Raw genomic sequence first — 21906 nt, forward strand, 5'->3', positions numbered from 1 at the left:
AAACAGTCGCCCCATCGTCCCCCGTCTCTGAACACCGCTGAGGACCCTGAAGTTGTTGTTGGCAATTAGCAGCAGGAAAAGTTTTCCCGACTCTTCTGAGCTCCCAGGCCTGCCACTGCCCGTGCATCTCCAGGGACTCGATAATTGCAGCTCTGAGGGGGGGTCCCAGCAGCACACACTATATCTCAGGGTGCACTGGGCCTGGCACACACACAGGCTGAGTCCTTGCCCTGAGCCCAGCGCCCAGGCAGCAGGAAGCCGGTGAGTCTGCTCTGTGCTCACGGGGGCGGGTGTGGGAGGGGACAAGGGTGCAGGAGGGACATGGGCAGAAGGTGACCCGCTCCTGGAGCCAGACCTGGGCAGGCACCTCCCGGGCTGGTGAAGACAGCAGGTGCAGGCCCCCAACCCTGAGTGCTCCTGGTGCCGGCGCCGGCTCTTCAGGCCCAGGGGGCTGCGGGTCCAGGCATCCCAGGAGCACCCTGACTCCCCTGACCTCAGTGTGGTGGTTCTGGGGCTCCTGCTGCTCAGCCTCCTCAGGCGGTGCCCTGGCCTGATGCCCGGGGCCATGGGGCGTCTCGGGGCCTCCCTGCTGGTGAGACAGGGCCGGGGGCTGCACGGGGCTCTGGTCCCGGCAGGAAGCCCGTCTGAGAGCCGGTGGGGAGGAGACGGTCCCCGACATGGCAGGTGAGGGACGCCGCGGGCGGCGTTCATGGGTCCCCACTGTGGAGAGACTTTCCTCCCTAAATGTAGGGACAGCAGCACTTTAGGCGTATATCAGCATGAGAACTGGCAGGATGGACGCCAGGCATTTGGCCGTACAAATGATTTTCTTCTTACAAATTGTACTCGGGGTTCTGGGGAACCTCTCTCTCCTTTCCCATCACCTCTTTGTCTCTCTCACGGGCTGTCGGCCGAGGGCCACCGATTTCATTGTCAAGAACATGGTTGTGGCCAATTGCCTGGTCCTCATGTCGGGTGGAATCTGCTATCCAGTGACGTTCTTTGGGGAGATCCCCATCCTCAACGACTTTGGATGCAGATGTTGCCATTATGCTCGACAGGTGGGCAGGAGCATGTCCATCAGCACCACCTGCCTCCTGAGTGTGGTCCAGGCCGTCACCATCAGCCCCTGGCGCTGCAGGGGGGCAGGGCTGAGAGGGAAACCTCCCAAGTGCGTCCTGCCCTGCATTGCCCTGTGCTGGGTCCTGAGCCTGCTGGTAAATTCCATCATTGCCGTATTCATGTCTAGCAATTCCAGTGACAAAAATGACACAAGCAGGAAAAGGTTTGGACAGTGTTCCTCTGATCGTCTCGACACAGCCAGTGACATCTTACACGTGACTGTGCTCTCCTTCCCCGATGTTGTGTTTTTTGTGACCATGGTCGGTGCCAGCGGCTCCATGGTCTACACCCTGTCCCGGCACAGGCGGCGGGTCCGGCACCTTCACGGGTTCGCCTCCTCCACGTCCTCCCCCGAGTCTAGGGCCACTCACACCATCCTGCTCCTGGTCAGCACCTTCGTCTGCTTTAACATCATTTCCTCTGTGCTGAAGATGGTTGTGGCTGTTATGTATAATCCCGACTGGTATGTTTATAACATCAATATAGTAATCACACTGTGTTTCCCGACTCTCTGTCCTTTTCTGCTCTTGAGCTGGGAGCCCAAGGTGTCCCAGCTGTGCTCTGCCCTGATCAGGAATAGTAAATGCCACGAACCCTTGAGAAACATGTAAACCGCGTGTGAGTGCACGGTCATTTATTCATTCGATACGTCACTCAACACCCCCAGTGCTAAGTGCAATCTTGAGTGACTTATGGTTCATGGACAGCCAGAACAACCTCTTCAAAGCAAGTGTTTTGGGACCAGTCACTGTAACGAGGTCTGTACTGGGGTCCCTAATACTCCTGTGAGGAGCATGGTCTTGCTGCAGGTGATTAGCAGTGTGTGGGAGACAGCACGCGGTCCTGACACTCCCTGGCATGGTGGAGAGGCCTCAGCTGTGTCACTTTAATTCTCACAGTAAGTTCTGAGATGGTCCTAAGGGAACATTAGGAATGTTCCGTCCTAATGGAATGGAGCTGAGGACACAAGGAAATGGCCCGGTGGGGGCAGGGCAGCCCTGGAGCTGGAGTCAGCTGTCCTGAGGGAGACCCTGGCAGCGAGTCCGGCTTCGGGAGCAGTTTTCAGTCTTGCACATTCGACCCTCAGGGAGGCGGAGCCCTTATTTGAGAAGTCGTGTGATGGCGATTCCGTGCCGGAGCATCCTCTGGTAGACCTGCGGACGGATGGGCTGGGTCCAGCAGGCACAGACGCACATGTTAGCTGATTTCGAGCCACCAGAGGGTGAGGGTGATGGTGAGGATTCAAGGAGACGTGCTTTGCATGGCCTGGGATTTGCAGCAGCAAAACCTCTCCCACAGTGAAGGGGATGTGAGCGGATTTCCAAGACAGACTGGAGGTTCCCAATCTCGTCGCTCAGGGTGGAGGCTCAGGAAACTCGGCACCTGGGGAGACGCACTTGTAAGGAAAGAGCTGGATCTCCTGTGTGTTCACGGTGCCAAGGACGTGTGTCCTCAGTCTCAGGAGGGGCATGTATAGAGCTTGCTCTGAATGTACAGCGTGGAGTTCACGCAAAATATGAAGCATTCAACAGTGTGCGACTCAAAGCACTTATTGTGACAGACTTGTCTGTACATATCTGAGCTCACGTGACACACTTTCTCACACCACAAAGCACAAAGAGGAGAAGCTCATGGACGCTCACATCGTACAACTGCATTTTGTTTCCATGTGTGCCCATGCAGATCTGCAGATGTGTGTCAGCGATCACATGTGTGGCCTGCGTGCTTGTAGTGTAGGCACCTGTATCCGTGTCCACCTACAGCAATCATGTCACTTATCGACGCATTAGAACTTCCTACTTTGAGAGAAATGACCCATCCTATTATCTAGAATAGTGACATTTCTTAAAGTGTGTTTTATCTGGTGTGTATATTGCTATGGAATCGATTGTTAAAATAAATACATGCTTTTCCTATTATCAATTTATTGTTTAGCCATAGCTCTTAAAAATAATCCAAAGTGTATAGTAACATTTATTTGAACTTAAAAGTTGCTATTCACCTTTAAGTGTAATACGGTATTTTCAATATTATATTAGATGTATAATTTTAGAGTTTCTTTTCATATTTTGTCTATGCTAGCTTCCTTTCCTTTGGTTTTCAATGTGATCCTATAGTACAAATGCATTTGATATTTCTGCATTGTAATCACCGCATCTTCTTTGAAAGTTGTGTACAAAGTGTTGCTTGATTTTTTTTAAAGATTTGTTTATGCATACAAGAGCTGGGGTGCAGGCCAGAGATGGGGGCGGGTTGAGAAGATTCACCAGAGACAGAGTGGGGAACGGAACAGGCAGACTGACTGAAACACACTGCTGAGGGGAGCAGAGGGTGGGGCAGCCATGAGGGTTGCTCCCTGACTAACCTGGAATCAAACTCTTGGTGCAGAGGCTGTGGATCGCCTCACAGTGCGGCGCTTAACCCCTTCCACCACCGGGGAGGCCCAGTATTGTTTGATTTTAACCTAGAAACTTTATTCTGTTTCTAAGAGCTCACCACAGCGACATTTAGTCACTGATCCACCTTTGCCACATCAGGACTGGAAATATGAGTCTGTTTTCCTCATCCCATCTTTCTAAGCCCTCTGGTATGGTTTTACATACTTAACACCCCACCCCGGTGAGGCAGAGTAAGTCCCCATGAGCTCACCCTGTCCTCAGTCCCTCGATACCACAAACAGGGTCTTGTCCTCCCCAGCCTCGGGCTCCCCCCACAACAACCCCTCAGGCCACCCTCCTCTGCCACCTGCCCCAATGTCACCACCCAGCGGAACCCTTTTTGTGGAGGAGGTGGAGTGAGCACCTTCCTCTTTGGTCTGTTTGATGCTGATATGCATTTTCTGCTGCCCTGATGTTGGTCCTTCCCTGATGTTGCTGTCTAGCACCCTGTTGTGTGACCAGCAAACACCTGATCATACCTGATTACTTTGCCCAGGGAGCACCCCACATCCCCCAACCCCACTTCCTCCAGGTCCTAGGGGCTGACAGCAGAAGCTTTGTTCCTTGTAAAGAAATTCTAATTCGATAAATCTGCGCCTCCTGAGCGAGTGTCCTCACCACAATTGGAGCCCTAGACCCTGCCACGTCTGGCTGTGTCCTTAGGGTCAAGTCCTGCCCACAGCCCACTGGAGGTGAGTTTGACACTTCTGTGTGGATTTCAGGCTTAACTACTTCTCAGAAGCCCATGGTATCTTCTTCCAGCCAGCAGGAGGACTGTTCATGGAGACGTGATTTTCTGCTGCTGTGTGGAAGCTTTGATGGGGATGTGGCCCCAGTTGCTTCATTTTGCTTTTGTTTCCTTTGCTGAATTGCACGGAGTTGGGGTATGTAGCCACTCACATATTAGAATTGCATTAAGTTTCCTGATATACTTCTGGAAGATCAGTTAATTCCTGCTCTTCTTCACCTTCCAAAAAATAGAGACCTAGGAACTTAGAAATATATTATTTACATTTTTCACCTTTCTGACTTCCAGCAACGCCGATGGGTCCTGTGTGAGCAACACTGTATGGCAGATGTGACCATTTGCACATAACAGCATAGGGGGCTTAGGTCAGCAGTTGTTCAGCCTAATCATATTTCAGCTTTCTGTCTCTCCACTTGCCTGCCTGTGTATCCAGTCCCTTCTTCACCATTAAAGACATCGCAGACACAAGAAAGGCTCCAAGAGTCTTCTTCATTTCCAAATTAACAATGAATATGCCCGGCCCGGGATGGATGCGTAGCAATGGGCGTAGTTAGCAGGATTTGACCCAGATGGGTATGGAGCCATGTGACCCCATGGAGGGACTGAGGCTGGCAGTCATGAGAAGGTGGTACGTGGTGGCCACCCACCCTCTCTCTGTGGGCACCTCCCCTGAATGGCCTGAGGTAGACGGATCCCGGTTGCAGGTGGAATAGGCACTGTGCAAGGCAGACCTTGGGCTCGCAAGTGCCCATGAGGTGGCAGCAGGAGCTGTTGGATGGGTGTTGTTCTCAGCTCCTGGAGCGTCTATGAAGTGAGAGAAGGCCAAAGTGTGTGAGCTGCAGAATGACACCCAGGCCCTGAGAGGCCTCTTGAGTACTCTGGAGAAGATCCAGCGAGCCCCGAGTGTCAGATGTCAGCAGTATCTCGTCCTCCAAGATTTTTTCATTTGCACATTCAACAGTGAACCTGCCATGCCTGGGACTCTTGCACCAGCTATACCCACACAGATCAAGCAGACTCGTGGTGGGTATGATGTGTGTGATGTGCGGATATGGTGGGTGTCAATAACGTGCACACCTATATCCATGTCCCCTTAAAGTCAATCAGTGTATTTATCAGTATATTGGAAATTTGTCCCTTGGAACTAATGGCAAACAGTATTAACAAAAATAGTGACATTCTGCAAAAGATATGTTACGTGATATGTATCTAGCCAGAAAATTGTTTAATTGTTAAAATGTAAACCTGTTTTTACTATTATCATGATAATATTTAACCATAGCTCTTAAAAAATAATCCAGTGTCCATAGTAACATTTGTTTGATCTTAAAAGTGTGAATTCGTCTTTAGTTCATATAATATCGGTAATTTGGACATAGAATTTCTTTTCTTATTTAATCTGTGGGAACTTTTTCCCATTGTTTTTAAATGTAACTGCAAGAAATGCAGTTTTCTTTGCTACATTATTAGCTACATTTTCATTGAAAGTTATTTACATAGTATTGTTTGTTTTTAACTTAGAAATTTCTCTATTTCTGACAGCTCATCAGAGCTTTATTTAGTAACTTGGACCCAAATTTACCACACAACATGGAAATACGAGTCCATTTACTCCATCCCATCTTTATCAGCCCGCCGGCGTGTGTTTTATGTATTTAAATACCCACCCCTTGTGTGTGCAGAGTTCAGTTCCCATGAGCTCACCTTGTCCTCAGTCCTGGGATCCACAAAGAGGGTGTTATCTGCCCCCAACCTGTTTCCTCTCCCCACCCCATGCCTTAAGCCATTCTGCCCTGCCACCTGCCCCCGAACACCGCCAGGTGGGGCCCTTTCTGTGGAGGAGGTGGAGCAAGCACCTTCCTCTTTGGGTCTATTTGATGCTGTCTGCGTGTTTCCTACTGACCTGATGTTGGTCCTTCCCTGGCGATGCTGTCCAGGACCCTTTTTTGTGAATAGCAAACGCCTAATCATTGCGGTTATTTTTGCCCAGCGAGGCCCTGCAGATCCTTCCCATCCAGGGGGCAGGCAGGAGAGGCTTTGTTCTAATTCGATAAATATGTGCCTCTTGAGCGGGTGTTCTGACCACACTTGGAGCCCTACACCCTGCACATCTGGCTGTGTCCTTAGGGTGCAGTTCTGCCCACAACCCAATGGGGGTGTTCCAGCTGTCCCCAGCTGATGCTGACAGACCTGAGGGGCAACCCCAGGTCCAGGCTGGGGACTCAGGGGAGCCATCCCTGCCTGCTGGAGTAACAGACGCCTCCACTAGGGCTCGCCAGGTGAATGGATGGGATTGTTGTCATCACACCTGACACCAGGCATCATCAGGTGGGCGGGGCAGCCTGGCCTGGCACAGAAACCTCAGGGACAGACCGGCTAGGTTGGTCTCCCAGGACAGGTACCCTGGATATCTGATGTCCACTTTGCCTGTTGGGGGGGGTGGTTTGAAGTCCCCACTGTGCATTGGGCAAACCCAGCCTGAGATGGCCCCTGTGTGACACCTCCCTCCCCTCAGAGGAGGTCGGTGGGGGATCACCTGGTCCCTCTCACTGCCTCTGCTCAGCCTCGTCCTGACCCATGGCTGCTGCATGGGTGTGGGCATGAGGGGGCGATGCTCTTACCAGGACAGGAGGCCAGAGAGGTGAGCCCCCCACTCCATGTCTTGGTCACCTGACCCCATTCCTCCTGTGGTCTGGCCTCTACGGTTGCCCCTGGCCCAGGCACAAGCTGGCTTTTGTGTGGACTCCTTCCTGGGCCCTTGAATCGTCAGGCTGGGACTGGAGAGCAAAAGTCCTCAGGAGGGGGCACCTGGTTGGACTTGGGAGACCCCGAGAGGCTCCTACCTGGTGACCAAGAGCATTCAGGGCAGGGGCCCTGTGAAGGCACTGGACCCAAAGGTCGGGCTGTGTCTGATCCTGTAGTTCAAGGTGGGCAGTGCAATGGAGGTGGCTCCCCTTGACCTGGGCTCAGATCCCCCACAGCCCAGCCCACCCTCAGGGTACAGAGCTGGCGGCTCGGCCTCTGCTCAGCATGGTCCGGGATAAAGGGGCCCCACTAGACCAGAGGGTTGCAGCTCGATGGGGTACTCAGGCTATATGTGTGGGAGTCTTCTGTCCCTCCGTGGAAGGGTGTGGGGGGAAGCCCAGGGCTGTCGGTTCTGGGGAGGCTCAGGGTGGCTGTCCCAAGGGTGGCTCAGGGCTCGCTGTCCCCTTCCAGGTCGTGGCCAGTGACAGGCCACTTCTGTCTGTCTGTCCGTCCGTCTGTCTACCCTGTGTCCTCAATCTCTAGTTGGTCAGGAGATGGAGCAGAAAAAAATAGAGAGGCCCCACATTCTTGTAGGTCCTGTGCGTACATGCGTGCATTGGTGTCTGTACTTCTGCCCATTACGTCGTTTTCGTTATCATCCGTGTGTCGAAAAGTTGCACAGGAAGGAAAGTCTGCACGGTCGGTGATGGTACCCGTGGGTGCGTCCACTATGGGAGGCCGTGGAGAAGCCTCAGAAAATCAAATAAAGGAATTCCCCACGGGCAGCTGACCTCCGCCGCCACAACACAAAAGCACCAATGTGGGGAGATACACACGCCAGTGTTGGGCTGTCTTTACAGTGGGGGAGGAAGGAACCCGAGTGTCCGTGGAAGGATGCGTCGGGTGTGCGCGCGTACACACACCCACACACGCACACACTGTGTGTGTCCCCCGCCATAGTAAATACACAACCTGCCTTTGGCTGTGTCGGGTGGACCTAGGGGCTGTTATGCTTGGAGAAATGAGTCAGCCAGGGAGCGACCCGCAGGACAGGGCCTCACTCATCAGCGCTTTGGAGAGAAACCAGGAGGGAAAACCACCCCCTGTGGGACCAGGCGCCGCTCAGTAGTTGGTGGGGCAGGGAGTGGTAACGGGAAGACGCGATCGGCGCGGTGTGGGGTAGAGTTGGGCTTTGGGGACACCCTGGTGTCGTGGCGCAGGCCTGACTGTCCTGAGCGGCCCGGGCGGGTCGGCCTCACCCGGCTGGCCGAGCTCCCGCCTCGTCTCGCTCCATCCTCCGCCCTGAATCTGACCGGCTTCCCGCACTGGCTGCCCTGGAGCACCCACCGGTGAGAGGCCGGGTGTCCCCCTCTCTGGGAAAGGCACACCCCCTCTGTTCAGTTTGCAGTCCACAGGCCTGCTCTTCTGGACCAGGGGTCAGAGGCGCTTGCGCCCAAGGCGTGTGGCGTGTGCACGTTGGGGCGCAGGCCCTGACATGGCCGCCGGGTGGAGGTGGAGAGCACAGGCCTCCTGGGGGACCCCGTGAAGGCAGGGGGACCCTGGGGGACACCGGGCCTGCTTTTCTGTCTCCCGAATCCCCCTGGTCACTGCTCGGCAGGGCGTCCGGCCCAGGGCCCAGGTCCCCACCCACCTCCGGGGCCCAGAGGATATTGGCCACGAGGCTGATTCCAGAGGCTTGAGATCTAGTGGGAGTTTCCTTCCAAGGTTGTCACTCGCCTGGGGCAGGTGTCTCCTTCCTTCTTCCCAGTCGCGCCCGTGCAAAGGGGTCGCCTGATCTGTGTGCCCAGCTGGGTCCCCACGCATTGGGAAGGGCAGAGACGTGGTCAAGGGAAAGGTGACTTGTATGTGAGGACATGAATTTGGGGCCCAGTCTGAGTGTGGTGGGCTGAATGGTGTCGCTCCAAACCGAGAGATCAAAGCCGTGAAGTGCAGAAGCCCAGAAAGTGAGTATTTCAGGACAGGGCCGTTCAAAGGGACCCGTTCCCACGAGGCCTGACGGGTGTCGTTCTAGCAAGAGGGCGTTTGACACCAGAGAGACTGCAGCGCGATGACGAGGGAGCGTGGGAGGACGCAGGAGAAGGGGCGCTGCCGACGGAGAGGGCCCGGCTCTCCTTGACCTGGTCTCCACACCAGGACACCGGTATGTGTCCACTTCAGCTCTTGGACCTGTGCCCTAGAAAATGAGCGAAAGGGAAGGGCTTGCCCATTCCTTCCCGGGACCCCACCGGGCACCCAGTTCTCCCTCCCTACAGGTCTAGGTCTCTGGGGGTGGCAGCTGGCCGACCCTCTCAGACAGTAGAGCCCGGAGCGGAGGGCACGGGAAGGGGCAGAGCCGGGGACACTTCCTCCCTCTGTGACCTGCTCGCGGCGCGATGAGGAGGGAGGCCGGCGCCGGGCTGCGGCAGGGCTGGCGGGTTTCTGCTGGCAGAGCTGGCTGGCTGGTGTGGTTTGTTTTAGATTTATTTATTTACGCAAACAAGAGCTGGGGTGCAGGCCAGAGGTACGGGGGTGAGAGGAGTCGCCAGAGACAGAGTGGGGAGCAGAACAGGTGGATCGACGGAAACACACTGCTGAGGGGACAGCGGGGAGACAGGAGAGGTCTGCTGCGCCCTGTGGGTAGCTCCCTGGCCGGGGATGAAACTCCTGCTGCAGAGGCTGCGGCTCGCTGCACGGTGCCGTGCTTAACCCCCGGCGCCACCAGGGAAGCCTCCGCTCTTCATCGTCTACTCTAAGCTCCTGTCGTGTCCCAGCTTCCCTCTTCCTGGGCGCGGACTCTGGGCAGCTCAGGCCCATCCGTGGCAGGCTGGGGCTTCTTGGTCACGGGGATCAGTGGGGCGTCTTGTCGGGGCGGGGCATTCTTCCCTCCGAGTGGACCCCCAGTTCCACATTCACTCTCAGTGCGCCCTTATTTCCTTTTCTGAGGAAATCTCTCCCTCCACAGGGCGGGGGGAGATGGGGAGTTGCGCTGTCGTCTCATCCTTGAATAGGAAACTGGGGTTCTTTTGAACCTGCCCTTTGGGGGTTAGGCTTCCAGTCAACCCCAGCTGCATCCTCTGACCTCCCTGAGGACACACAGCACCCGAGAGGCTGCCTGTCGCCTCCAGCCCCGTTTGGCGTGAGCAGGGCCTCATGGGACGCCAGACTTCTGAAATCAGGCTCATCCTCAGCAGACATGAGTCCGCGTTGCTTTGTCTTCTCATTCCAGCTTTAGCTACACTCGCCCCAAAGGTGGTGTTGAAGGGCTGACCTCCCTAGTTTGCTAGACACCAGCATCGATGTTGGGCGAGGGGAGACGTGCGGGGGTTGTTGGAGCCCATGGGTGCCCCAAACAACCCTTGTGAGTTTTTCCAGCTCACTACTTCCCAGGGGCTATGGTGTTTGAGGACCACGGGACTTGTCTCTTAACCCCCCCCCCGCCGGCTCATACAACCTCCCCCGTTGCCGTCCCTTGACAACAGTCTCACGCTCACCCTACAGCGTTGTGTCTTGGCTGCTACCCCAAAGAGTGATGTTGTCCATAGCGTCCAAAGCACTTGTTAGACAAACCCTCACGTACAAGAGCCAGGGACAAATGTCAAGGCTCATCTGACAAGACAGACACACACACGGGAAGCCTGTGTGGATGCGTCTCGGTGCCCCCAGGACACACTTCCTGCCGCCTTCACGGGAGCCCACCACTTGGCCATCCAGGCTGACGAGGACGCACGATGTACACAACATACGGGAACCGTAGCCAGAGCTGCAGAGTGTTGAACCGTGGGCCCACTCAACAGTGAGCAGAGCGAAAGAACTTTATGAAGGAAATAGCCAGCCCCTGTGTTCACTGCCAGGTCTGAGGAGAGCTGAGCGAGGACAGATACGAAGCAGAAGAGCTTCCACACGGGAGAGGTCCCGAAAAGGGTTGCTGCCGGGCGGGAACAACATGAGGTTTGACAGTCACGCTCATGTCTGCGGCGAGGGCAACCGCAGTGGTGGCCACCCGGTGTCTTGATTGGCTGTTTGGGACTTTTGTCCTCCTGTAGGTGAACTGGCGATTTCTCAGCCCCATGCTTTGACTTCTCACTTGTTAGTCACGATTCCCTCCCATTATGTCCCTCAGGGGCCCAGGCCTCATCTGGCAAGATCTAACCCCTCAAATAGCATGAGGAGTATGGACCCAGTCGTTCAGCTTTCCTCGTGCAGCAGCGGGTGGGGCGCCTGGCGTCAGGACTTGAGGTGCGAGAATAGACCGGGCTGCTTGACTCGCCCCCACAAGACCATGAACACCCCCAACAGGTGAAAGAGCCCCCCACCTATCTGAGCCTCCCTCACTAAGCCCTAAATGGATTTGTGGACACGGCGAATGACTACACCACCGAATATTCTGCAGACACAGACAAATCACCTAATCCTGGTAAGGTTGGGGACTCTTCGCTTCCTCATCCAGGCAGAGCAGAGCCTGGAGACGGTGGTGTTGCGGCTCATGCGCAGAAAGGGGCTGATGGCAGGAAAACACGCAGAGACCAGGGCGGTGGTGTTCACCATCCACCACCCGGGCTGATGGAGCAGAGCCAAGCACGCGGGGAGGGCGGAGCACAGGGAGTGGGAGCACGCGAAAGTGCCCACCAAGAGGAGGACGTGGCGGGTGGCCCTGGACTCGGGGGACGACCCGGGGGATCCCCGACAGCTGTGGAGGTGCTGGGCCCGCTGCCTGTGCCTGTGCAGGAAGAGAACCATGGAGCCGCTGGCCCAGACGATGAGCAGGGAGAGGGAGAGCTCGGGGACGACGATCAGCAGCGCGAACACCGTCCCGATGACTTTCTCCTGCTCTGGGGGCGGACAGGACCCCCCGTCCCCATCTCTCACCATGCCGTGGCTCTCCCACAGGCCTGACATGTACAGCACATAGGCGGGAAAGATGAAGTTCACGCCCATGGACAGGACCCAGCACAGGGAAATGGAGAGGCTGACGCACCTTGGAGCTTGAAGCCCAAGGTTTCTCCAGCTCGAGCTCCTGGGGCTTATGGTGACAGCCTGGAAGACGCTGAGGAGGCAGGTGGTGCCAATGGACACGCTCCTGCCCACCCGCTGCACGTACAGAAGAAGTCTGCACCCCGACTCCCGGAAGGAATATTTCAACCCCAAAGCCGCCATTGCCTTGGGGACGCCTTTGGACAGAATGAACTAGGAGTTGGCTGTCGTAAGGTGCGAGAGGATCAAATCTGTGTCCCTCAACCTCCCTCGACTGCGGTCCAGGAGGAGGTAACGGTACAGGAGGGAGAGGTTGCCCAAGATCCCGATGAGAGCCTGGGAGACGGCGAGAATGCCGACCCCCAAATCCCTGGAGGTGATTCTGTGACTCGGCACCTGCTCCTTCATGCTGTGGCAGCCCTCGCACTTACTACCGAACAGCCTCATTACCGAGCAGTGACACAAAGGGGGACTGTGGTTTCTTGACTCCCAGGGAGTCCCAAAGACTTCAGGTGGCATGAAGAGGTGGAGAAACAGTCCTGACATGTTCATGGAAAAGTTGACCATTCAGAGGGACGAGCTCTTACGGGGCTGAGTCCTGACAAGCGACACCCCATGGGAAGAGAGCGTCGACACCATATTCACAGTAAAGCCCGGTCCCTAGATACTGGATGAGGGAAACACCTCAGACATCCACTCGTACAGTAAATCAACTCAGCACCGATGGCTGACCTAGATGTTAAAGATTGTTGGGGCCGGCTGCCCTGCAGGGAGCTGGAGTTTTGGAGAGCGCCTGTTTACTCTGCATGCGGGGTCCCAGGACATTACAAGTTCTGCAAACAGAACTTCTTCCCAGAACTGACTCCTGTTCTCTGAGGACGTGCTGGCTTGTGCGCATGTTCCCCAGTAACCAGGAAAGCTTGTTTTCAGCAGTAACTTATTCATCTTTATAAGAAAAACACAATTGCGTGCTATTTTCTTGTTCCTTTTTTCATCTCTTTAATAAAAGCTCGGGCTGGGAGAGGGAGAGGCAGAGCTGCTCTCGATGGCTCTCCCCAGCCTCCCCCTTGGGTCTAATCTTCGTTAATGGCAGAGAACTTCCTCGGCTGCCCTGTTTCCGCGACAAAGGACAAAAATGACTTACAGGAAAACACAAAGAGCCTGTTTCTGTGGTCCTAGAAGAAGGGAATATTTATGAGAAAACACAGAACAGTAAACCATATCCAGGAAATGATGAAATGAAGCAAAACTGAACAATGTACTCATCCAAAGACACACACACACACACACAGAGCGAGGGAGAAACCCAGAGAGTTTGACAGAGAAAGAAATGGAGGGAGGAAGGAGAAAAAGAGAAAGAGCAGGAGAGAGAGAGAGAGAGAGAGAGAGAGAGAGAGAGAGAGAGAGAGAGAGAGGACTTCTTTACTGGACAAGGAAATCTTACAGGCCACACAATTTCAAAAAAAAAGCAGGAAGCCCTCCCCCCAGAAGCCTCAAGAAGGAGCTAGTGCAGTGGATCATTTCTGAGAAACACTTAAAGGCCCAAACAACAGCAACAACCCCTTTGACCCACTGCACACCCAAACCGCCACCAGCAGCAGGTCAGCCCGAAGCCCACACCAAGGGCACGAAGCACCACCTTTGGGCAAGAAAGGGAAGGCGGTGCTCGGCCTCTGCCGCTGCTCTGTGCGTTCAAATTGGGCCGAACGTTTTGAAAACCCGCGTGGGGGGCTCCCCTGTGCACCCTGTGATCCCCTGAGCCAGCAGCTCCTCCCGGGGTGCCCGTGACAGACAGCGGGGCGCTGACCTTCTGGGCAGTGTTGCGGGATTTACTCGCCAGCATCACTCAGGACCCCCGACGCGACCCCCAGACCCAAAGTCCTCCGGCCCCAGCAGCGAAGCCATGAGCTAGAGTGGGGGGCTCCTCTCGCCATGCGCTTGCAGAGGGGCCAGCCGGCTTGCATGGTTCCGAAGGCGAGGTCTGGGGGTGGAGGGCCCGGCGCCAGCATTCAGAGTGGGTGACCCACTCCAGGGACAGCCAAAGTGCGCCCCCCGCCCCCACTCCCGCGCCCCGTGCAGACTCCCCAGGGGTCCCCGCACCTCCTGCAGCAGAGTGCCCCCGGCCCTGACAAGAGGGGCCCGGAGCGCGTCGGGGGAGAGGTGACAACCTCCTCTTTCTGGATCTGGGGTTTTGCGGGTGTTCTGTTGATGAGGTCCCGCCAGTGTGCGCGTCTCCTACCCCCCACCCCCACCGCGTGTCTTGATGTAACTGACTCACCTCCCAGGGCACGGGGCAGGGCCGGCCCGGGTCTGTAGGGGCGCCTGCGGGCAGCCAGGTCACGCCCGCCGTGGCTGTGGCGCCTGCGGGCCTGTCAGGAGTCACAGCCCTGCACCCCGATCTTCCCGCCTCCGCTGCGGCATTTATGACCGGACACGCCGGAGAGGGCACAGCGGGCCTGTGGCCGGGTGGCAGCGGCAGCCAGCCTGCCCTGGCGTCTCGGGCCCTGCGTGCGTCCGGCTCCCGGCTGAGGGCGGTGGCGAGACCCGCACCTGGTCCCCGGCGGCGTGGCCGGCAGACCCCTGAGGACAGAGGGAATGTCTCCACCCGCAGGGAGCCGCGTCTGCCGGGAGCTGCCCCCACACAGCGCGGCTGACTGCACAGCTCGGGGCCTGCCTCTGCCAGGAGTCCCGACAGTGACCCTGGACCCAGCTCGCCTGTGCTGCCCAGGCCGCCCGAGCCCAGCCTTACAAAGTGGCCGGCCTCTCCATCTTTAACCGGGATGCTTATTTATTTTTTATTTTTTATTTTCATTTTTATTTTATTAAAGATTTATTTATTCATGCATGCAAGAACCAGGTACAGGGCAGATGTGCGGGAGGGTGAGAGGATTCACCAGAGACGGAGCGGGGCCGACTGACTGAAATCCACTGCTGAGGGGAGCAGCGGGCGAGACAGGAGAGGTCTGCGGCGCCATGTAGGTAGCTCCCTGGCCAGCGGGGATCGAACCCGCTCTGCAGACAGCTTCACAGCGCTGCGCTCAAATACCTGTGCACCAGGGACGCCCTATTTTTATCATTGAGTTTGACATTTCTGTGTCTCAGACTTAACCGATTCCTTGTAAAGAAATTCTGATTCGATAAATCTGCGCCTCCTAAGCGAGTGTCCTCATCACCATTGGAGCCCTAGACCCTGCCACGTCTGGCTGTGTCCTTAAGGTCAAGTCCTGCCCACAGCCCACTGGAGGTGAGTTTGACACTTGTGTGTGCATTTCAGACTTAACCGCTTCTCAGAAGCCCATGGTATCTTCTTCCAGCCAGCAGGAGGACTGTTCATGGAGACGCGATTTTCTTCTGCTGTGGGGAAGCTTTGAGGGGGATGTGGCCCCAGTTGCTTCATTTTGCTTTTGTTTCCCTTGCTGGGATCGGTTTCCAAACACTTCTCCGAGCCTGATCGCAAAGGCATCCATCTGTGTTTTCTTCCTTGGAGTTTACGGTCTCAGGTCCTCCACCCAATGTTTATTCCATTTTGTGTTGCTGTTCACGGTGGTGGGAGCATGTGCGCCAGCTCCACTCTGCTGTGTGAGGTTGTCCAGTTTCCCCAACACTGTCTGTCGGAAACTATGTCCCTGTCTTGTAAGCTATCGGTTTCTGTGCCGTAAATGTCCTCCACGTGAGTGTGCTCTCTTTCCAGACACTCACAGACAAGACGTTTGTCCCTGAGCTGAAACTAGAGTCCACAGGCAGTAAAAGTAGGTTCCTGTAGCGATTTCTGTATCGCAAGTTCACTGCAGCGATTGCAAGAGCCAAGATGTGACAGAGCCCACAGGTGATGAACTGACCAAGAAGCCTCCAGGCCAAGGCCGAGAGCGCCATGTGGTTCCCGGGTGGGAAAAAGAGGGGTGAGTTTTGGGGGAACAGACCGGCAGACGCCGGGGCTACCTAGACACTACCTGGGAACATAGACAAGGTGGGATCCCACTCATGTGACCCCCTTAGCGTCCGGATGCTAATTTTGCAGCCGCTGAGGGGAAGGGAGACCCTGGGCTGTGATGGAGGTGCAGGCCGCGGGCCTTGTTGCATTGGGTTGGGGCCCGGACACCTGCTTTGGCCACAGCCCCCAGGGCTCGTGGCTGTGAGTAGTGAAGGGAGCTCTAGTGGCCGCACCGTGCTGGGGAGGAGAGCTCTGCAGTGGAATCCATGGGCTCCCTCCCCTCATCATCTTGTCGCCTGTCTATCCCGCTTCTGCCATTTATTTATTTATTAAGATTTATTTATTTATGAATACAATAGCTGGGGTATAGGCCAAAGATGCGGGGGTGAGAGGATCCACCAGAGACAGAGCAGGGAACAGAACAGGCACTGACTGCAATACACTGCTGAGGGGAGCAGCGGGTGAGTCAGGAGAGGGCTGCCTCGCGGTGTGGGTTTCTGCCTGGCCGACCAGAGTTTGAACTCGTGCTGCAGAGGCTGTGGATCACTTCATAGTGCGGTGCATACCCCTTATGCCACCAGGGAGGCCCTAAGTGAGTCTCAATTGTGTTCTCTTTGGATACCCTTAAAGTTTCAGCCCCCATGTAGCCCCAGGCCTCTCCCCCAGTTTCGACCCCAGACGCCACCGTGCTGCTCCCTCCATGATCTGCCCCTCATGTTCCCCCTCGCCCCTGAGCCTCCTGGTCTGTGTGCCTCAGCTCCTGCACAGGTCACTAGGACTCCCTGCCGGGGCACCAGCCCCCAGGTCCCCAGAGCGCCCTCTCCGCCGCATGCTGCGCCCTCTCTGCCATCCGGCCTCCTGCCCACCACTCGGCCACCGCCAGCCCTCCTGCATCTGTGTCCATGCAGAGCCCACCGTCTGCCTCCGCCCTGACCTGCTCTCCACCCAGTTCAGCCGCCCTAGTCCACGGATCCTTACTCGGGCCTAGACTCCCTCGAGAACCCACTGAATCTTGGGCCTGCCACCCTGCAACCTTGACTCCCAGGGGTGAACCTCTCAGTGAGCAGAGCCCCTCCGGGCTGCCCCTCCTCCTGCACACTCCAGGCTGTCCTGTTCATTCTGGGGCTCCTCCCATGAGCTCTTATGCCCCCAGCGCCCAGGGAATCAGAGTCTCCCCAACGCCCCAATCTCTGGACAGCCGCTAAGGACCCAGAAGTTGTTCTTGGCAATTAGCAGCAGAAACAATTTTCACGACTCTTCTGAGCTCCCAGGCCTGTCGCTGCCCGGGCAGCTCCAGGGGACCCGATAATTGCGGATCTGACGGGGAGTGGGTCCCAGCGGCAGACACTATATTCTGAGTGCACTGTGCCCGGCACAAGGACACAGGATGAGCCCTTCCTGAGCGCAGCGCCCGGGCGGCAAGAAGCCGGTGAGTCTGCTCTGTGCTCACGGGCGCGGATGTGGGAGGAGGTCAGGGGTGCAGGAGGGACACGGGCAGGAGGGGACCCGGTCCTGGAGCACAGCCGGAGCAGATATCTCCCAGGCTAGTGAAGACAGCGGGGTGCAGGCCCCCACCCTGAGGGCGCCTGGTGTCTGGCTCGGGCTCCACAGGCCCAGGAGGCTGCGGGTCCAGGCATCCCAGAGGCACCCTGACTCCCCACACCTAAGCGTGGAGGATCTGGGGCTCCTGCTGTTCAGCCTCCTCAGCAGGAGTCCTGGCCATGCCCAGGGCCATGGGGCATGTAGGGGCCTCCCTGCTGGTGAGACAGGGCCGGGGGCTCCACGGGGCTCTGGTCCTGGCAGAAAGCCCGTCTGAGAGCCAGTGGGGAGGAGACAGTCCCCGACACGGAGGGTGAGGGATGCAGCGGGCTGCGTCCATGGGTCCGCACTGTGCAGAGACTTTCCTCCTAAGTGTAGGGACAGCAGCACTGTAGGAAAATAAAGCTGCGGGCTGCAGACGTTTTCAGGCTGAAGAGTGTCCTGTCCCATCTCTGCCGCTGTCCATGTGATAACCCCGTCACTCTGGGCACCTGTCCCGCCTCGGCAGGTCTGTGTCTGCTCCTTCCCCTTCACGCACGCTCTGGCCTCATGACTGGCCGTCCCGGGACCAGCCCTGCAGCTCAGGTGCCAACAGCTCTGGCTGAGGTTGGTAACCAGAAGCCGCGCCTCCCTGTGCTCTCTTCCGAGGCTGCACTTCCAGTCCTGGTGCTCGGGTGCGCAGCTCCTGGAGGGGCCCGAGGCTGCTGTGCTCCTGCCGTCCTGCCGCTCTGCACCTGCCAGGCTCACAGAGAGCCCAGGACACCCTGTAGCCCATGCTGGGGGCTCCCTGGTCTCTGTAGCTTTAGCAAAGTGTAAAACTGACTAAGATATTGAGCCATCCCGGTGGCGCAGCGGTTGAGCGCTGAGTTGCGAAACTGCTCGCAGCCTCTGTAGCATCGGTTGGACAATGGCGGCCCGAGAGGGTCCCACATGGGGCTCAGACCTCTCCTCTCGCCCACTGTTCCCCTCAGCCGTGTGTTTCGTCAGTCTGCCTGTTCTGCTTCTCGCTCTGGCTCTGGTGAATTCTCTCACCCTCCCCCGCTTCTGACTGTACCCAGTGCTTGTATAATAAATAGATAAATAAATCTTTAAAAAAAAAGGAGTAAAATATTAGATCAAAAATAAGTGGAAAATTGTCACTAGCAAAGTGAAATCAAGTGCCACGGCTCTCACCAGTAGTTTCAAAATGCACAGTCAAATCAAGTTGTGATTTACCTGGAGACCCGGCTGAGGGGCCCCTGTGAGTGTGGGTCCAGTGTCCTGTGTTGTCCCCGCCCAGCCAGGTGCAGCTCTCCTCTCGGCCCGAACCGAGGAATGAGTCTGGAGAACCAGGATCCCCTGTGTGCCTGTGCGCCCTCCTCTTCGCGGGGTCTGGAGAGGGCCACCTCAGGAGTCGTGAGGAAGGAAGTTACCTTGCCTGGGGCACGTCAGAGCCGTGAGTCCTGGTTGTCTGTTCAGCCCCTGAAAGTCTCGAAAGGATGAGCGCCTTGACGTGAACATGTCAGAGCGGGAGCTGTGCTGGGAGGGGAGGTCAGGGCTGCACCTGCCGTGATCCAGGAGCCTGAGCCTCGGGTTCCTGGACAGGGTCCTCCTGCTCAGAAGGCCCACGTCAGCCTGGGAACTGGCAGGATGGACGCCAAGCATTTGGCCCTACAAATGATTTTCTTCTTCCAAATTGTACTCGGGCTTCTGGGGAACCTCTCTCTCCTTTCCCATCACCTCTTTGTCTCTCTCGCGGGCTGTCGGCCGAGGGCCACTGATTTCATTGTCAGGAACCTGATTGTGGCCAATTGCCTGGTCCTCATGTCGGGTGGAATCTGCTATCCAGTGACGTTCTCTGGGGAGATCCCCATCCTCAACGATTTTGGGTGCAGATTTTGTCATTATGGGCGACAAGTGGGCAGGGGCATGTCCATCAGCACCACCTGCCTCCTGAGTGTGGTCCAGGCCGTCACCATCAGCCCCTGGCGCTGCAGGGGGGCAGGGCTGAGAGGGAAACCTCCCAAGTGCGTCCTGCCCTGCATTGCCCTGTGCTGGGTCCTGAGCCTGCTGGTAAATTCCATCTTTGCCGTGTTCATGTCTAGCAGTTTCAGTGACAAAAATGACACAAGCAGGAAAAGGTATGGACAGTGTTCCGCTGTTCGTCACGACCCAGCCAGAGACTTCTTATATGGGGCTTTACTCTCCTTCCCTGAGGTTGTGTTTTTTGTGACCATGGGCGGGGCCAGCGGCTCCATGGTCTACACCCTGTCCCGGCACAGGCGGCGGGTCCGGCATCTTCACGGGTTCACCTCCTCCACGTCCTCCCCCGAATCTAGGGCCATTCACACCATCCTGCTCCTGGTCAGCACCTTCATCTGCTTTAACATCATTTCCTACGTGTTGAAGATTGTTGTGTTTCTTACGTATAATCCCGACTGGTTCCTTTTTAACATCAATCCAGTAGTCACGCTGTCTTTCCCGACTCTCTGTCCTTTTCTGCTCTTGAGCCAGGAATACAAGGTGTCCCTGCTGTGCTCTGCCCGGATGAGGAATAGTAAATGCCACAAACCCTTGAGAAACATGTAAATCGCGTGTCAGTGCTCGGTCATTTATTCATTATAAGTCACTCAACACCTCTAGTGCTAAGAGCAGTCGTGAGTGACTTCTGGTTTATGGACAGGCGGAGCAGCCTCTTCACAGCAAGTGTTTTTGGCTTCGTCACCGTAACGAGGTCTGTACAGGGGTCCCTAATACTCCTGTGGGGAGCATGGCCTTGCTCCCGATGATTAGCAGTGTGTGGGAGACAGCACGCGGTTGGTACACTCTCTGGCCTAGCGGAGAGGCCTCAACTGTGTCACTTTAATTCTCACAGTAAGTTCTGAGATGGTCCTAAGGGAACATTAGGAATGTTCCGTCCTAATGGAATGGAGCTGAGGACTCAAGGAAATGGCCCGGTGGGGGCAGGGCAGCCCTGGAGCTGGAGTCAGCTGTCCTGAGGGAGACCCTGGCAGCGAGTCCGGCTTCGGGAGCAGTTTTCAGTCTTGCACATTCCACCCTCAGGGAGGCGGAGCCCTTATTTGAGAAGGGCGTGTGAAGGCGATTCCGTGCCGGAGCATCCTCTGGTAGACCTGCGGACGGATGGGCTGGGTCCAGCAGGCACAGACGCACATGTTAGCTAGTATCGAGCCACCAGAGGGTGAGGGTGATGGTGAGGATTCAAGGAGACGTGCTTTGCCTGGCCTGGGGTGTGCAGGTGCAAAATCTCTCTCACGGTGAAGGGGATGTGAGCGGGTTTGCAAGACACAGACTGGAGGTGCCCAGTAGCTCAGGGTGGAGGCTCAGGAAACTCGGCACCTGGGGAGACGCACTTGGAAGGAAAGAGCTGGATCCCCTGTGTGTTCAAGGTGCCAAGGGCGTGTGTCCTCAGTCTCAGGAGGGACATGTGTAGAGCTTGCTCTGAATGTACAGCGTGGAGCTCACGCAAAATATGAAGCATTCAACAGTGTGCGACTCAAAGCACTTATTGTGACAGACTTGTCTGTACATATCTGAGCTCACGTGACACACTTTCTCAGACCACAAAGCACAAAGAGGAGAAGCTCATGGACGCTCACATCGTACAACTGCATTTTGTTTCCATGTGTGCCCATGCAGATCTGCAGATGTGTGTCAGCGATCACATGTGTGGCCTGCGTGCTTGTAGTGTAGGCACCTGTATCCGTGTCCACCTACAGCAATCATGTCATTTATCTACGCATTAGAACTTCCTAATTTGAGAGAAATGACCCATCCTATTCACTAGAATAGTGACATTTCTTGCCGTGGACCAGCACAGCAGTAGACGGTGAGGCCACCTCAGGGTTGAGAGAAGCGTGCAGGGTGGTCAGGGCGTCGGTGAAAGAAATGACACACAGACACACTTCAAGAGTGAAAATCTGAGTGTCATTTTCTTTGAGTTTGTGACCAATATATATATATGTTTTCCAAAGGCACAGGGACAATGAATATCAATGAAATCAGCTTGCTCCTGGGCTCAGTCTATCACCATCAGGGAGGTGATCTACATAACAAGCAATGACTTTTATAGAAGAAAGAAGGAAGTTTAGAAAGATAAATAAGGGATTAAAGTTTGTAGTTCTAGAAAGAGGGGATAAGATTTTTAGCATTCTTGTAGTGGTTCCTGGTGGTCATTATCTTTTGATAAGCTTCTGCCTTTTCAGGGAACTTCTGCTGTACTTTCTCTGCTTCAGGGTGTTATGCTGTTCTCCCCCTGCACGCTGGTTGCCCAGTCAGACCTAGGGACGGTTAACCCTAAAGGTCACTGCAGGGGGAGGTGCAGCAATTTCTTAAAGTGTGTTTTATCTGGTGTGTGTGTTGCTATATAATCGATTGTTAAGAAAAATACATGCTTTTCCTATTATCAATTTACT

General features: G+C 55.9%; 3 protein-coding genes across 3 annotated transcripts; 2 read left to right on the forward strand and 1 right to left on the reverse strand.

The window, feature by feature from the left end:
- Positions 1 to 941: 941 nt before the first annotated feature.
- LOC311186131 (vomeronasal type-1 receptor 4-like) lies at positions 942 to 4352 on the forward strand (the record flags this gene model as incomplete). The annotated part of the gene is made up of 2 exons (XM_084257015.1): positions 942 to 1585; positions 4283 to 4352. The coding sequence occupies 2 exons, from the start codon at positions 942 to 944 to the stop codon at positions 4350 to 4352; spliced, it is 714 nt and encodes a 237-aa protein (XP_084113141.1).
- A 7102-nt stretch (positions 4353 to 11454) lies between these two features.
- On the reverse strand, positions 11455 to 12471 carry LOC311186132 (vomeronasal type-1 receptor 4-like; the record flags this gene model as incomplete). The annotated part of the gene is given in 2 exon segments (XM_084257016.1): positions 11455 to 12237; positions 12241 to 12471. Coding segments are annotated over 2 exon segments (1014 nt in total).
- A 6652-nt stretch (positions 12472 to 19123) lies between these two features.
- On the forward strand, positions 19124 to 20062 carry LOC311186133 (vomeronasal type-1 receptor 4-like; the record flags this gene model as incomplete). Its single annotated transcript, XM_084257017.1, has 1 exon — positions 19124 to 20062. The coding sequence occupies one exon, from the start codon at positions 19124 to 19126 to the stop codon at positions 20060 to 20062; it is 939 nt and encodes a 312-aa protein (XP_084113143.1).
- Positions 20063 to 21906: the final 1844 nt, after the last annotated feature.

The sequence above is a fragment of the Talpa europaea genome, assembly GCF_964194135.1.
Source record: "Talpa europaea genome assembly, chromosome: 16".
Lineage (NCBI taxonomy): Eukaryota > Metazoa > Chordata > Mammalia > Eulipotyphla > Talpidae > Talpa > Talpa europaea.